Source organism: Odocoileus virginianus, chromosome 23 (genome assembly GCF_023699985.2).
Source record: "Odocoileus virginianus isolate 20LAN1187 ecotype Illinois chromosome 23, Ovbor_1.2, whole genome shotgun sequence".
Lineage (NCBI taxonomy): Eukaryota > Metazoa > Chordata > Mammalia > Artiodactyla > Cervidae > Odocoileus > Odocoileus virginianus.
The window spans coordinates 37,147,455-37,164,249 of record NC_069696.1 but is presented as its reverse complement, the minus strand read 5'-3'; the positions used below and the strand labels follow the sequence as shown (position 1 = coordinate 37,164,249).

At 37.4% G+C, this 16,795-nt stretch overlaps 1 protein-coding gene across 2 annotated transcripts in view; it reads right to left on the bottom strand.

The window, feature by feature from the left end:
* Window positions 1-16,795, bottom strand: part of FGD4 (FYVE, RhoGEF and PH domain containing 4) — a 238,296-nt gene that overhangs the window by 135,304 nt on the left and 86,197 nt on the right. Inside the window, exon 1 of one of the 2 annotated variants that reach the window (XM_070453910.1) lies at window positions 15,184-15,280. The exons of the other annotated variant lie outside the window; for it this stretch is intronic. Within the exon in view, the coding sequence (XP_070310011.1) occupies window positions 15,184-15,193 (10 nt within the window). The 5' untranslated portion in view covers window positions 15,194-15,280. Of the gene's footprint in view, window positions 1-15,183; window positions 15,281-16,795 lie in introns of those variants that run through there. 2 annotated transcript variants of the gene reach the window in all.

Sequence of the window (16,795 nt, the reverse complement as noted above, 5' to 3'; positions counted from 1 at the left end):
GCTTTTTAGAGGTAGTATGTACCTGATCTGATTTTGCATATTAAAAAACTTGAGAATAATAATAATAATACAATGTAAATAGCCCAGTAAGCACAAAAGAAGGTAAGAATTTTAAGTACAATAAGTCAACAACAATAAATACCAAGAACCCATAATTAGCAGTCAGGCTTGAAAACCTGAAGTAAGAACATGAGTCCTTGACCAGTACAAGGTTATCTAATTTTATTCTACAATCAGAAAAAGAAAATCAAAGTATGGCCTGTTAACAATGACCTGTTCTAGCTCTCTGGGCAGCCACTGACCCACTGACATGAACGTCCAAGATGACAGCAGAACAGCACAATTACAGGAACTAAAGCTGCATTAGCAAATCCTCTCTTTGCAACTCCTTCCCATATCAAATAAAAATGGCAGACCCAGCTAGACGCACATATCCCTGGCACTATGGTTTAAATGACAGGAAAACTTACACAAAAGAAGTATCCAGAGTATAGACAGCACTCTTTTTGTTTTTCACTTTTATGTTTTAGGGCACAGTTTTGGGGAAGGGTATATACAATGCTGCCTTACAAAGGATATAGAAGTCCCTTGTTTGAGCTACCAACCTCTTAGCCACACAGAAAAATGTCAGTCATCCATTTGTTAGCACCAAAATCTCCTTCTACTGCTTACAATATGCACCACACATTTTAAGGGGCTGTTCAAACGAAAAACAAAGGAAGCCCTTGAAACAGAAGCGGATCTTCCAAGCTTTGCCCTTTCTTTTATCACTGTGCCTATATGCCTGCTGGTAAAGCACTGTCACATTGTTGCCACATGCTCAAGCCCTTGAAACTTGTGCAAAAGCATTGCAAAATTAACTGCATAAACATCATATTACAAAACATGAGCTAGTAATGTTAAGCCAGTCACGTGGGCCAGAATAATGATGAATAAAATCATAACCTACAAATGTCCCTGACCTGAGACATTTTCGTATTTGAAGAAGACATTGAACACGTTGTGGCCATGGGTGTATTTTAAGAAGAGTATTGGTACAATTCGCTCTGAGAAAACGTTTAAAATTACTGTCTTTTTGCCACTTTCAGAAGTCATAATACAATTTTGACTAAATTTTTAAAGATTAAAAAATAATTATTTCATTTTTTTCAACATCAACATGTAACTGTACAGGTATAACTGAGCTGCTTAAAATCAATACAACAGAAGTGTGTAATGCTGGAGGCTCCTTCCAGAAGAGCTTACAGCTCCCTTTCCTGGAACCACATGGAGATAATGCCCCACACCAAACGTAGTACAAACGGGGTACATAGTACTAGAATTACTTACCTTATAAAAGCAGAATTTATTCCTCTTGGTTAGTAGTCACAAATGGTTAAGAAGTAAAACTCCCTTCATCTGTTCTTCTAGTGAGCCAAATCTAGCTCCCATTAACCCAGTCCATTGCAGATAATTCCACACTGCACACGCTCCCAGTTCCCACCCCAGCAAGGATAATCACATTCCGACGGGGAGTGAACAGATGGTGGATTCCATGGTAACCAGCCCTCCTAAGGCGATTGGTAGAATTGTGTGACTACTGCTCATTGGGTAACAATCGCTGTCTTTGTGCTCCAGCCTTGCAAATCCTAACGGAAGGAACATATAGCCACTCACATGTGCAGGGGCTTGCCTAGCAGGTGTTTGGCTATTTAAACAAGGCAATGCAGGCCAATTAAAAGCTGTCCTGCAAATCTACCCTTGGAGGTACAAAGCACTAACATGCCAGATAGTGTCCACTGCTCATTGACAGAAAAAGGTCACATGAGGCTTAACTTGACAAACAGAAAATAAAACTTGAAAGTAAACTTGAAAATTCAAGATAACACATTCCAGAAATCTAAGCTGTATCAGCAAGTCCTTTCTGTTGATTTACAGTCCACATCAGAAGTGAAATTGGTTTTGTATTTAGACTTTTTAAAATAAAATTTTCAAATTTGCAAAACTTAGCTTGAAAATAAGTTTTCAAAATCAACTGTCCTATAAATATACACATATTAATTTTTTTAATTTATATGAATTCATTTTTACTGTGTTTGTTTTCTGGGGGGAGAGGGAGAGGCTACTGAACTTAACATTCTCATTAGGACCTTATCCAGTTATATGACTGAAATCTCTTGGTTATGTACTCTCTATGGGCTTTAATTTGTTTCTGCATCCATGAAAGTTCAATGCCGATTCAGCAGGAAAAGAGCTTCCCCTGAATTCATGTTATTCAAGGAATCAGAGAATATGTCCTTGGAAGAGCAAAATGACTGAAAACCAAATATATATCACATTAAGACCAACTACTGGAGATAATGTATAAATGTAAAACAGACAAATTCTGCGCACTCAAAATAAATCCAACAGAAATAAATTTTTCAAAGGCAAGGAAAAGAAATAATTAGAATAGGCCTAAAGCAAAAACTAAACAACAACTGTAAGCTGTGACTAGACTTTTACATCTTAATTACCTCCTTGCTTTACAGTTAGCCACTATCAAATTCAGGACTTCTTTTCTTGGAATGAACAGAAGTGAGACACAAATGTTGAAAGGAAAAAGACAAAATTATTATTTGCAGATGATATGATTGTATTGCTGGGGGAAAAATAAAAGAGATTATTTATATCACCTGAAATTTAATGATGTGGCTAAATATATTAAAGTAATTCCTTTATAAGGCAAAAACATCAGAACATCAATAAAATGAAATTTACTAACAACATCAACAAATAGTATATTGGGTTGGCCAACAAGTTTATTCTGGTTTTTCTGTGACATCTTACAATACTTTGGAATAATACTATCAAGAACTGTGTATCAACTATTTGGGGGACAAAGAATGAACTATCAGAAGAAATATTAATAAAAGAAAACTAAATGGAGAAAAATAATGCATTGCTGAATACAAAGATCCATTTTAAAGATGCCAATTCTTTTCAAATTACCAGTCTTTTAGTAAATTTATATATAAATATATAAGTAATACATATACATATTCTTCTAATAAAATGTCCAGCATACTTTACAAAATAAATTTAACAAAGTGTCCCTAAAGTTTATTTGGATTTTTAGAAAATGAAAACACCAATGAAAATTCTATGAGAGGAGTAGGAATGGGTAAAATAACTGTACCAAGTTTTTAAAATACAATAATTATATAGCTATCTCCCAAATTTATAATTCCAGGATAAACCTCTTTTCCCAAGAATTGCAGACTTCTACATCTAACTATCTGTTGAACATCTCTGCCTGAATGTTTAATAAAAATCTCGAACATAACATCCCAAAACTTAACTCCTGATTTCTCCCCCAAATCGGCTCCTCCTGCATCCTTCCTTGTTTTTAGAAACAGCAACTCCACTCTTCCAGTCACTAAAGCTGAATGCCTGAGAGCCCATCTTTGACTTTTCTCTTTCTTTGACATCTTCACATCCAACCTGACAGCTCATGATGTGGGCTATTTCTTCCAATATGGCCACTTCTTACCACCTCCACCACTTCCATCTGGTAGAGGCCATACCATCTCTCATCTAGATTCCTTAATAATTTACTAATTAAACTCTCTACTTCCACTTTGACTTGTACAGGCTATAAAACCTAAGCAGATAATGCAAATTCTCTTCTCAAACTTGACTTTCCCTTGCACTGAGGATACATGTTGCATTCTGTATAAAGATTTAAAAGCCCTTAATAACCTGCACCTCACGTCCATCACTTGATTCCTCTCCCACAACCCTCTCTTGTCTTCCATGAGGCTCTCTAAACAGAATCTCACATTCTCTCCTCTTCTCAGCACTTTTTCAGTAACTTGGACAGTGACAATGTTCACCACAGGCCAGAGTTCTCTTCACGTATCTCCACTTACAAACCGAGAGCCCCTCAAAGCTAGGGACTTTTCCACTCTGAGCTCTGTGCTGCTGCCGCCAAGCAAAGGTCCTTATACATAGTATTTATTGAATTTGCTGAATGAATAACAGCTTGCTGAAAAATTTTTTATTCTACAGCAAATTTAGAGGAAACAAGAATCTAATAATAGATGAATGGTTATGCAAATTGGAATATACTCACCTAGATAGAATATCATGCAGTTATTAAAAATATGGTCACAAGGACTATGGGGCATAAGGGAAATGTCAACTGGTATACTAATAATGATATTCTATTTGCTGAGTCCCTAGTCTGTGCTAGGAACTATAATCAGCATTTATTTATTTATTTTTTTAATTACAAAGCTACTTTTAATACTTTGGGGTGAGCCCCACAGGAATAAAAAACACTGGGAGGGGGTAATCCCCTCACCCCCAGGAGTGGCCCAGGGGGAGAGAGGCTACCTGAGGGGAAGGAAGGACGAAAGGGACCCGCTGCAGACTCGGGGCAGGGGGAGTGCCATCGGTGCTGGGGCCCGTGAGCACTACAGGAAACCGCGAGCGTGGTGGGACTGGCTCCAGGCACACAGGCGAAGGGCAAGAGGGCTGGACACGAAGCCACAAAGCTACTTGGGTTCCTCCTTCTTCTCGTTTGCCTTTTTCTGCTTCTGCTGCATGATCTCCGAGTCCCTCTGCTTGCGGGCGGCAGCAGAAAGCCCGTCATCTCGGCGCTTTCCCTTCACCGAGTCGCTCTGCTTTTTCATGCTCTTCTGGCGGGCGAGCTCGCGCTGGTTACCGCGGGTCATGGCTACGGCAACGGCTCCGGCCTTATAATCAGCATTTATAAATATTTTATTTAAATCTCACAGGGATTATGAAGTAGGTATTACTATCATCATTTTTTAGTTATGGAAACTGAGACTCAGAAACTAAGTTCTTTGCTCTATATCTCATTGCTGAGACTAGAACCTCAAGTGAGACCAAAGCTTGGGTTTGATCATTATACCACACTACCTCCTGGAAGTACAGGGGGAAAAAATACATAACTGAGTATTTGCCATGAACAACGGCAATAAAAAATGAAAGATTCTTAGAAACCAAAGCCTAAGCCTACCTATCTTAAAATTATAAGAGCAGTTGTGAAGAAGAGATTTTACTGATATTTTCCTTTCCCTGTTTTCCAAAAATCTTAATGTCATAAATGATAATTTTCTAAAAGTAATATTTATTCTTCCTACACATATTTTTCAAAGTTTACCCCACTATATTCTCGGGTGGATCTACTATTAAGACAATAGAAAAAAAAAAACCAAAAATGAATCTGGCTCACCACTTCTAGGAAATTGATTCTGAGGGAATCACTCAGAAAGAAAGAAAGAAAAAAAAAAGAGAGAGAGATCTAAGAAAAGCAAGTAAGCAGTAGTGTCCTTTTCAGCTCCAAGTTCACCTCTGGCTATTCTGACATTGTCTCCATAATAGCACCTTAAGCCACACTGCTCAGAGTCTAATAATAGGGTCCCCATACTTAAGCTGTAGGGCACGTGACAGAGAGTCAATAATCCCCATAAAGGTTCTCAAGATATAAAGTTGTTGGGAGCAGAGAAGCCTGATATCTTCTTCAAATACTGGGCAGTTGGCAATGTTGCCTACAAGCTGTTACAGTAGTTACTGTGTCAGCTAAGCAGTGATCAAATAACCCTGGGAGTACTATTCTATCTCCCTTCACTACTGAATCTGCACACAGACACATATTTTTGTAAGGAAGTTTTCAAGTCCTCAGCTTTTGCAAAGCTCAATAATAGAACCGCTATTTAGAAATTAAGAAACCTGGATGCTAGTCCCTGCTTAGCCCCTGGTATGACATGGCAAGCCGCTGCCCTCTCTGGCCCTGGGTATTCCAATTGTAGAATGAGAGAGCTGAGTTAGATCATCTTCAAAAAGACCATTCTAAAATAATGAGAATGAATGTTGGAAGGACGGTTCCTCCTCATTCTTACTAATTTCAGTGGAAAAGGAGAAAAAAAGCACTAAAAGGGCAAGAACAAATGCTTATTTTCCAGAATGAAATGGCATAGTAAAAGTTTCTGGGTTCAACCCTTGGGTGTAGTAAGACTGAAAGTTCTAAGCAGCAGGTATTACTAAAGTACCAGGTGAGATGGCAATTGTACCTGTACAAAGATGCCCCATGTAGGTACACTTTGAGTAACACTGCCACCAGTTCTGCTCTTGCCACATTTTCTTTTCCTTGCTGAAACTGCTTTTTGACAAGTAGCTTATATTATATGGTGACTGGATTCCCAGTGTGTTCACAAATTAGTTTCATTGCGTTACAAACTCAAAGTATTATCTAAAAATACAGAATTTTGTATTTTTGCTTAACATTCTATGTAAAATTTTTTTATTTGACTTTTTTTCTTTTGCAACTAGTTCTTTAAAGATTTAGAGCAAAAATACACATTTGTAAGGTACAAAGCACCTCACAAGCAAAAAAAAAAAAAAAAAGAACACTGAAATAAAAGGAACTTCTCTGTCCAGTTTGTAAGGTCTTAATAATGATGGAGTAAGGAATTCTCTGGTGCTTCAATGGTTAGGACTTAACACTTTCACTGCTATAGTCCAGGTTCAATCCCTGGTGGGGAGCTATAAGCTGCACTGCATGACCAAAACCAAAACAGGACTCCCCTGGTGGTCCAGTAGCTAAGAATCCACCTACCAATGCTGGGGACAGGGTTTCAATCCCTGCTCCAGGAAGATTTCTTCCACGTGCCTTGGGGGGACTAAGCCTGTGTGCCACAACTACTGAGCCCGTGCACCCTAGAGCCTGTGCTCTGCAATAAGAAGCCACTGCAAAGAGAAGCCCAGGAATTGCAGCTAGAGAATAGTCCCCACTCGCCACAAGAGAAAGTCTGCACAGAGCAATGAAGACCCAGCACAGTCAGAAACAAATAAACACAAACTTTTTTAAAGCGAGACTGTCTTTAAAAACAACAACAAAGGAAAAACAATGATGGAGAAATAATCTAGCCTGATTTGATGAAAGCATTTTCTTTTAATTGCCCATCATTCCTCTGATATGTTTAGCATAGCAGCAGTACTGTACTTTCTAGGACCTGTCCAGCTACCATACTGCAAAGAACAAAGTTTTGAGGGTAAGTCTACATTAGGGACTTTCAAAGTGCCAGCCCTTTTTTCATCAAACTCCAATCATCAGGACTCTAATCCAATTCTACCAATGCCCCAGGGATTTTTTATTAAAATTAAAAGGATATTATATCTCAGCCAAATGAGAAAAATGGGATCCAATTCTTCACATCATTAGATTACTGCTATCTTCATTAGGGTAAAATTCCCTGTCTTTTCATATATTTAATATTGATTCTAAAACAGAGGTGGGAGGAAAGTATACAAATATCTGGGTTCTAGTCTGCTACCTTCCACATTCATCCTTACCCACATTCTTTCAGTAAGTGATGCATCTAAATTGGAATCTAGGTGTTTTAATTCTTTTATCTTTCTTTGTCTAAGAAACTTTCTGAAATATATGCAAGGGAAGACTCTCTATGCTGAGTACATATATATAACATATGTTTAGTCATTGAGTCATGTCCAACCCTTTTGCAACCTCATGGATCGCAGCCCACCAGGCTCCTCCGTCCACGGGATTTTCCAGATGTGAATACTGGAATGGGTTGCCATTTCCTTCTCCGGGAACATAATACATATGCTAAATATTAATATTAATTATATTAGTGACTATATTTTTTCAAATATGTGTGACAAGTGGGAAAAGGATTAAGAACAAGGAATGTTCTATAAACAAGACTTATTGAGCATCTACAATTTGCAAAAGTTCTAACCCAAACTCTGAACACACTGATTTCCTTCTCTTGATGAGTTTTTAATATGTTCAAAAAACAAAGACTTTCACCTCTTCGGGAGATGAGGGTTAGAAAAGCACTTACAACTGGGATAGATGTCTAGAACTTGTTGTTCAGTCACTCCATTCACTGTCACTGTTTCCACTGTTTCCCCATCTGTTTGCCATAAAGTGATGGAATTGGATGCCATGATCTTTGTTTTTTGAATGTTGAGTTTTGCATCAGCTTTTTCACTCTCCTCCTTAACCTTCATCAGGAGGCTCTTTAGTTCCCCTTTGCTTTCTGCCATAAGGGTGGTATCACCTACATATCTGAGGTTATTGATATTTCTCCCAGCAATCTTGATTCCAGCTTGTGCTTCATCCAGCCCAACATTTCTCATGATGTACTCTGCATATAAGTTAAATAAGCAGGGTGACAATATACAGCCTTGACATACTCCTTTGCAAATTTTGAACCAGTCCATTGTTCTATGTCTGGTTCTAACTATTGCTTCTACATCTGCATACAGATTTTTCAGGAGGCAGGTAAGGTGGTCTGGTATTCCCACCTCTTTAAGAAATTTCTACAGCTTGTGTGATCCACATAGTCAAAGGCTTTAGCATAGTCAATGAAGCAAAAGTAGATGTTTTTCTGGAATTCTCTTGCTTTTCTATGATCCAACAGATGTTGACAATTTGATCTGTGGTTCCTCTGCCTTTTCTAAATCCAGCTTGACCATGCGGGAGTTCTTCATTCACGTACTGCTGAAGCCTGGCTTGGAGAATCTTGAGCATTACTTTGCTAGCATATGAAGTGAGCACAATTGTGCAGTAGTTTGAGCATTCTTTGGCACTGCCCTTCTCTGGGATTGGAATGAAAACTGACCTTTTCAGTCCTGTGGCCACGGCTGAGTTTTCCAAATTTGCTGGCATATTGAGTGTAGCACTTTAACACTAGGACTAGGTTAAGTGAAAAAAATATATCACACAAACATCATTCTGTAAAAACGATCAAAATGTCAACATTATGGATGTTCTTTTTCATACTTTAGGGGCTGAGATCAGGCTAGAGTGAAAACTGTATCAATCCCAGTTTTGTGCACATAAAAATCCAAGATGGAACAGTTAATCCTCGAAACTTAAAAAATATCCTGAAGGACCAAAGCATACAACTATTGCTCTAGATCAAATTTATGCAAAAACTGTTTAGTATTCTACAGGGTTTCATTTGAGGAATGAAAGCAAATTCAGTGAAAACTGAATGATCAACTGAACCCTTATTGTTGAAGCCTAGGGATTTACAGACTTCCCTCTGAGATATTACAGTTTTGGTTCCAGACCACAGCAATAAAGCAAGTCATACGAATTTTTTGATATCCCGATGCATATAAAAGTTATGGTTCCACTATAGTATAGTCTATTAAGTGTGTAATAACAATGTACATACTTGAATTTAAAAATACTTTGTTAAAAACTGCTGACCATCATCTGATGATGCAGGGTTACCAAACCTTCAGTCTGTAAAAAAAAAAATAATAAGGCAGTATCTGCAAAGTCCAATAAAGTAAAGCACAAGAAAACAAGGTATGATTGTATTTACAGCCTCTAATTTGAGCTCATAAAATCAATTCTTTCTAACCTAACTACTTTTTTTTACCCTAAATCCAAACTGCAGAAAGAGAAAAGTAGCCTACTTTTGTGGGCAAGGACTAAAGTGTATCCAATTGTGAACATTTGCCGGCTGTGTGGGTGGCAGAGGTATTGTATGTGGGACGAGTGGTGTGTGTGTGACATAGGAGTGTGCACAGATGGGTGAGAAAGGTGTGTGGGCAGGGGGGAAGTAAAGGGGTATTTGGGAAAGCTTCTTAATCTGATCTATAAATTATACCTAAAAACTTGGATTTTTTTCTGGGGTAACCAGAGGATAACCACTTGAATAAGGGGCAAATCAAGGTTAGTTAATTCTGTGAACACAGATTCCCAAGCTCTGAGCAAGGCAGGGTGTACTTACAAATATTCTTGCCCCACAAGTTATCAGTGGAAAGACTTCTCAGCTACAACCTCTGAGCTTTGAGGCTTTCATCTAAGAAACAGGCATAATATTTGGTACCTCCCTCTCAAGAAGATCAATGAGATCACAGAGGTGAACACTCTTGAAATACATAGAAAATTATATATAATTGTAAGAAGTTTTAAACATGTTTAAAAGGGCAGGGAGGGAGGGAGACACAACTGTCTGCTCTGAGCCAAGAATAGCAAAGGATGACTTCCTGTCATGAGAAGAAAAAAAAAAAAACCAAACACTGAAGTCTCTTCCAAAACACGAAAACCCTCAAAACCCAAAATAAAACAAAAAGCTCTTGGTTCCATCCATATTCTTCTCAAGCCGTCTAATCTCATCCTTTTTCTTATTTACACTTCTCAAAAATTGGGAAACCCAGGTCACTGCCTCCATTTCCTCACCTCCCCTTTAGCCCACCTGTCTGACTAACACAGACCTGATCCTGCTCCCACAAAGGCCAGTGGGACACTACAATCAGCAGCCCACCCCTCCTACTCCGTACTTCTCTGGGAGCATCTGACAGTGGTGACCGCATTTTCAATTTTTACATTCTTTCCTCCCAGGCGCCTTCACAACTAACTCTCTTGCTTCTTTAGGACTCTCTCCAGTAAATGCCTTTCTTCTTTGCTTTAATCAGCAACTCTTCTCCCTCCTCCATCACATCCAATCAATCAGGGCTGTCCAATAAATACTTACTGAACAAACATTCATAAAACACATCACCAGTAAATATGTTTAGATATTATACAGCAATTAGTTGGCAAAACATGAAGTTGCTAGTTCAAACACGGAACCCCAGGGAATGAATAGAAGCCTTTTGATCTTTATAAAAAGAAAACAAGCCAAATAATACCTTACTGAGCATACAGTTGGAAGAGAGTAAAAGTAAAGGCCTTGTTACCTTCCGTCATAAGCTGAAAGTTGTATAGGAATTTAAATACTTCCATGCCAAGTTCTTCAAGTCCCTTGCACTTGCAGTTCCCTCTGCTTCGTATGTTTTATCCAGATTTTCCTCATGCTTCCATAACACATTTCATGCAAATCTGCACTTTGATGCCACTTTCTCAGGTGGGCCTTTCTTTCCTCACAATCCCATTTTTGTCACTTTCTATTAGTCCTAGCACCTTGGTCTTTGGTATTTAACAGCACTTATCACTGTGCAACATTATATTAAACATTTCTTTTTCACTCTTTTTATTTTTGGCTCTTAACCTATTTTTTAATGGACAAAAGTCTCAATTGGGAACTTCACGAAAGGTCTCCAATAAGCATATAAAAATTATTAATCAGAGACATGCAAATTAAAATCACAAAATAATACCACTAGATACCTGCCACACAGCTAAAATTGTTTTAGATAAAGTACTGGCTAGGAAGGGGAACTAGAATATTCACACACTAAAACCAGTATGGAAAACCTCTAGGCAACATCTTCTAAAGCTGAACATACGCACTTGCAACAATTCCACTAAATGATGTACAATGATGTGCATAGAAACTTTCATCATAGTAGTTGATGTCCATTAACAGCAAAATGGAAATAAAATATTATTCACAATAAAAAAAAAACCTACTGCTACAATACACAATGGATAGGTCACAAGCTTTGGAAGCATGATCTTGGATTTGAATTCCAGGTAATACTATAATGCTGCTGTAACACTGAATATGTTGATAAGGGTTATAACCTTATTGAGTTTGCTTTCTTCACTGGAAAATTAAGGTCATATCACCATTCTTACAAGCTTATTCTGAGGATTAGAAATAATGTGCATACAATACAAAGTACTGTGTCTAATAGGTATTCAATAAACAGTAAGTCTAGGATTCAGGAGATACAATTACACCACTTAGGATCAATTACCAATCCTTCTTATACATAAACTTTCTTCCGGTAAAATAAAGATGATGCTTCCCCTGACCTGCCAAACAAATCTGTAGCACTGCTGTTACCAACTCAGTCATCATGAAAACTATACAAGGATCAGATTATAGCATTTTATTATTCAGCTACTTTATGGACCAATTGCAGCTGTTGGCCCTAATGCCACAGGATCAAATGAGTTGGGAAGATGAAAACAAATGGGTAGGAGAAGTGCCAAGAAGTATATAAACAGCTGGACAGGAGTCCAGTTGGTTCAGTTACAAAGCTGATTTTGAGGATGCTGTGAACGCTGTATGCACACTCTGAAGAAGCATATGCAGGTTGAGATGGCTAAAAAAAAAAAAAAATGCAGGCAAGGAAAAAAACCCCCTTGAACTACTGTGGCTTTCAGCCTAGTTCTGGGTCTCCTTTGGTCTTCTAGATAAATCTATTCATACTTGCCATTAGAGAATAAAAACTACAAGTCTGAAAATAAATCCTATTTTGACTTCTTTTTAATATAAAATATATGTATCTATACTTCCCTGGTGGCTCAGAGGGTAAAGCATCTGCACATATATATGTATCTATATATATAAAACCTGGTATTTAATAGCAAAAAAATCCTAAATCTTAAAGTTACAATAAAAATTAGGAGAAATGACTATTTCTAAGTGTAATGTTCACTAAAATGTTACTCATTTATGAAGAAAAGTCGGGTATTTTACACATGTTAAGTTGCCTTCAGTCATGTTAAGTTACCTGCCAGGCAGGTTGCCTTCAGTCATGTCCGACCCTGTGAGATCCTATGGACTGTAGCCTGCCAGGCTCCTCTGTCCAGGTACGAATACTGGAGAGGATTGCTATGCCCTCCTCCAGGGTATCTTTCTGACCCAGGGATCGAACCCACATCTCTTACTCTCCTGCACTGCCAGGCAGGTTCTTTACCACTAGTGTCACCTGGGAAGCCCTGTATTAACTTATATTACCATCTAAACTAGCAAGATGGATGCAGAAGCAGTATAAAGAAAAAATAAATCCCCTATAATCTTGAAATCAAATATTGCAATCCAAAACAATTACTTGAAGAAAAACACTCCAAACTTTCATATTTTGATTGTATATTCATATTACTCTTGCTATTTGTATTCTATTAAAATTTATCATCATGCCTATAAAGTTTTAAATGGAAGACACATTAAAGAACATTATGTTACTTTGTTACTTTTTTTTTTTGGAGGCTAATTACTTTACATCATTGCAGTGGTTTTTGTCATACATTGAAATGAATTAGCCATGGATTTACACTTTGTTACTTTAAGTTACTCTAAATTCAGTTCTATTCATTCCACAAGGTAGGTCAGTACTCCATGCTGGTGCAAGTCTGTGACATAGGGGCCTCTACACAATGGGAATGAAAAACAACAAGCTTTTTCTTTCTCTGTGGCTGAATTATTGGGAGAATCTCAGGCCAGGCCATTTCTAAGCTAGTGAAACAAGGAAAAACCAAAGGCTTTGGCTGAAGTCTTGTAAATCCGTGTTTTTCCTGGCACTAGTATTTTCATAGCCCAAGTGTTCTATGCATAGATTTAGTTTTCCATTCACATGAAGCTTGTGGCATAAAAGAACCTGCTTTAGTTAAGGAAGTTCTCTTTCAGTGTTCACCAATGGTCATCTATTTGCAAATATTCTGTAAATCCCAGTCCACGAAGAAAGCAATGTCATCCACATTTGAAAAATAGCTAGCACACAGGCTGCCTGACGCACAGAAGTAAAAGTTTTTTAAATGTGTGATTCATAAGTTTAAACAAACATGGAATCCAACACATTTGCTTCAATGCTTGTCCTTAAGTTCTAAGTGGTCTAAGGACCACTGGTGGTCCAGTGGTTAAGAATCTGCCTGCCAATGCAGAGCACTCAGGTTTGACCCCTCATCTGGGAAGATCCCACATGCAGCAGGGCAACTAAGCCCAAGCACCACAACTACCGAAGCCCATGTACCTAAAGCCTGTGCTCTACAACAATTGAAACCACCGTAACAAGAAGCCCGTTTAAGGCAACTAAGGAGTAGACTCCACTCGCCACAACTAGAGAAAGCCCATGACATGCACAGCAACAAAGATCTAGCACATCCAAAAATAATACATTAAAAAACCAAATAAATTAATTAAAAAACAACTCTAAGGTACAGCTATTATTAATGTCTTAAATCAGGAATACAAATACAATGGGAGGGGACTTCCTCAGTGGTCCAACGATAAAAAATTCACCTTCCAATGCAAGGCACACAGCTTTGATCCCGATGGGGAAACTAAGATCACACATGCCCGGGGAAAACTAAGCCCACGAACCGCTACTAGAGAAGCCTGAACACCACAATGAAGACCCAAGACCAAGATAAATAAATAAATAAAATTAAGAAAAAACAAATACAATGGGACTTTTCCCCCAAGTCATCTTGCAAAGATAGTCTTTAAAAAATGGTAATGTTCTCTGATTTATAGTCCAAAATCTTTAAAGATGTTAAATATCCAACAATAGAGTACATGCTAACTAAAGTACTACTTTTTAACAGAATATCATACAGCTGTTGAATTTTTACTAAGAAGTTTTGTAATGTGAAATATTTAATGTTATTTGGAAAGGGGAAAGAATGATTTTTAAAAATCCATGTAAATTATGACCTCAGCTTTACCAAACAACAGATACAAAAGGGAAGAACATATCAAAATGTTATCAGTAGTCACACCCAAATGTTTATTTTCCTTCTCCTTATTACAAATAAAAAATATGTTAAAAAAATTTTTTTTCTGAATAAAACATTCACTTAATGTGGTTTTTCAGTTAAACAGAAAAGACCCTGAGAACATTAAAGCCACAATGCTAGGAGGATCTAGGCAAGTCAACTAGACTTTGCAGACCAATAAATTATAGGTAATTTCAAGAAATCCTTAACCTTGTTGCATTACCAATGCACCTTGCTGATGTTTTAGAAGTAGAGAGAATTTTATCCTCAAATAATTGATGAGTGAGAGAATATTAAATGCATAAATAAATTCTAAGAAACCTGCTGAAGTGTAGCTTTTACATATTAGAAATGGAAGGAGTAGAAATAGAAAATAGAAATAGGAGGAATGAGGCTACAATAAAGACTCAGCTAAGATAGGGCAACACTTATTGCACTTAGCACAGTTCACTTTCACTGCTCTCAGAGAACACTGCTGTGCTACAAATCCACAGGAAGAAGTGTCATTGCCTCAAGTAACTGTTCTTGGGCCATGAAAATAAGAAAAACTGTACCTCTGTGTTAAAATCACAGCATGAAGCCATTCTAAACAAGAGGCAGGATAATTTTTCAATAATGATACAAGTTACTTATAATTTGGTAGTAAACAAAGAGATAAATACTAGTTACTTTATCTACTCATATACTTTGCATACTCAAAAAGTTCAACTGTTTTTAAACTAAAATATTTTAAAAATAGAAACTGTAAAAACAATACTCACAGCCCCCCATAAAGAATTCCTTTCAAACAACATCCAGCAGTTCCTTTTTTTCTTCTGATTAATCATTCTTAATTCCTGCTTGTGGAGGGACTATCTGGATCTACAGTTTGTGGGTAAAATCTATAGGTATTCTGCATTTAGACACCAGTCACGCACACATCTTCTGATCTACAGGGTAACAAACTAACTAAGGGGAAGTGCAGAGCTATGTTTCATAACTCCTTCCACCACTGATGCAGCCTCAAAGAACTACGCAAGTAATGAATTTCAAAATTCCACAAAGGTATTTCAAAATGTAGTGAGAGAACTCTAGAACACTGTGGCAAAATGGGAAGGATGGGGCCAACTACATGTGATTTAATTGCAGTTATAGTCTTTAAATTTACAAACCATCCTTGAGAACTAGGTCTTAAAGAATTTCAGAATTTTTTTTCATGGTCATAAGAAAAAAAGGATCATAAGAAATGCTGAATAACAAAACCATGTCCATCTCCCCTAAAACAAGTCTTTTATCTCTTCCGAGGTTACCAGCAATCCCAAATGACTTCACTGGAAAAAAAAAAAATAGAATTTTAAACAAGAGGCACCAATAAGCAAATTTCCCATCCTTGTCATGCTTATAAGATAAAACTACTAATCAAAGTTAATGTTTTAGGTAATGTATAACACAGACTTCTCAAAACATCTAAGGTTTATTATTACATGTGTTTAACATTTACATAGTGACATAATTTCCCTTTCATGTGATATTTAGATGGTATAGTCAGAATCAAACTATAATAATCTAGACTCAGAACAACTTTATAACATCACTTCTTCAAATTATTGTGTTTCTGAAAGAATTGAAAATCATGTACTACCTTAAAGTACTTGACAATATTTGAAGAAATTTTGATAGGCAGAATAAAACAAAACATGGAGAAAACTACTTGGAGAAACACACACTAAAATTACAAACCCTTAGAAATTTAGAAATCCTACCTTTGTATGGATAAGAAAATTGAGATCAAAAGTGTTAAGGAAGGCCAGATATAGACATATTGATATTAAAGAGACAAGATATATACATTTCAGACATTCTGATAGGCTTTATTCAGTTCAATTTTCATGGCATTTTATTTCTAAATTAGGTCTTACTTAAACATGCTTTCGCGGGGTGGTAGTTTTGAGAGTTAATAACTGGCCTGCAACAATCCCTTACTGTCAGTGAATGTTGTTATTGCAAGCTTTCATTGCAAGCTCTGAAAGCTTATTTCTATGAAATGAAAGGTATAATAATGAGACATGGCACGTTTATATGGTGTGAAGAAGTATCCAATGGCTAACACTTTCCCAATTTCACCAACCTATGCCAGCACCCCCACCCAGATCAGTTGAGGGCTGAGAGTGTCCTCTGCAGAGTCAGGGAAGGTTCTGCACAGAAGTGTTGGTGTATGTGCTCAGGCATAAGCGATGAAGTCTAATAAGGATGTCAGCATTTTTGGTTCCTTCCCTCTAGCTCAGAAGAGCACAGCAGGAAACTTCAAACTGACCACATGCCAATGAACTACTGGCTGAAACTGCACCTGTTCTGCCCTGCTACAGTGTAGCAGGGCTGGAAGTATCCAAATAA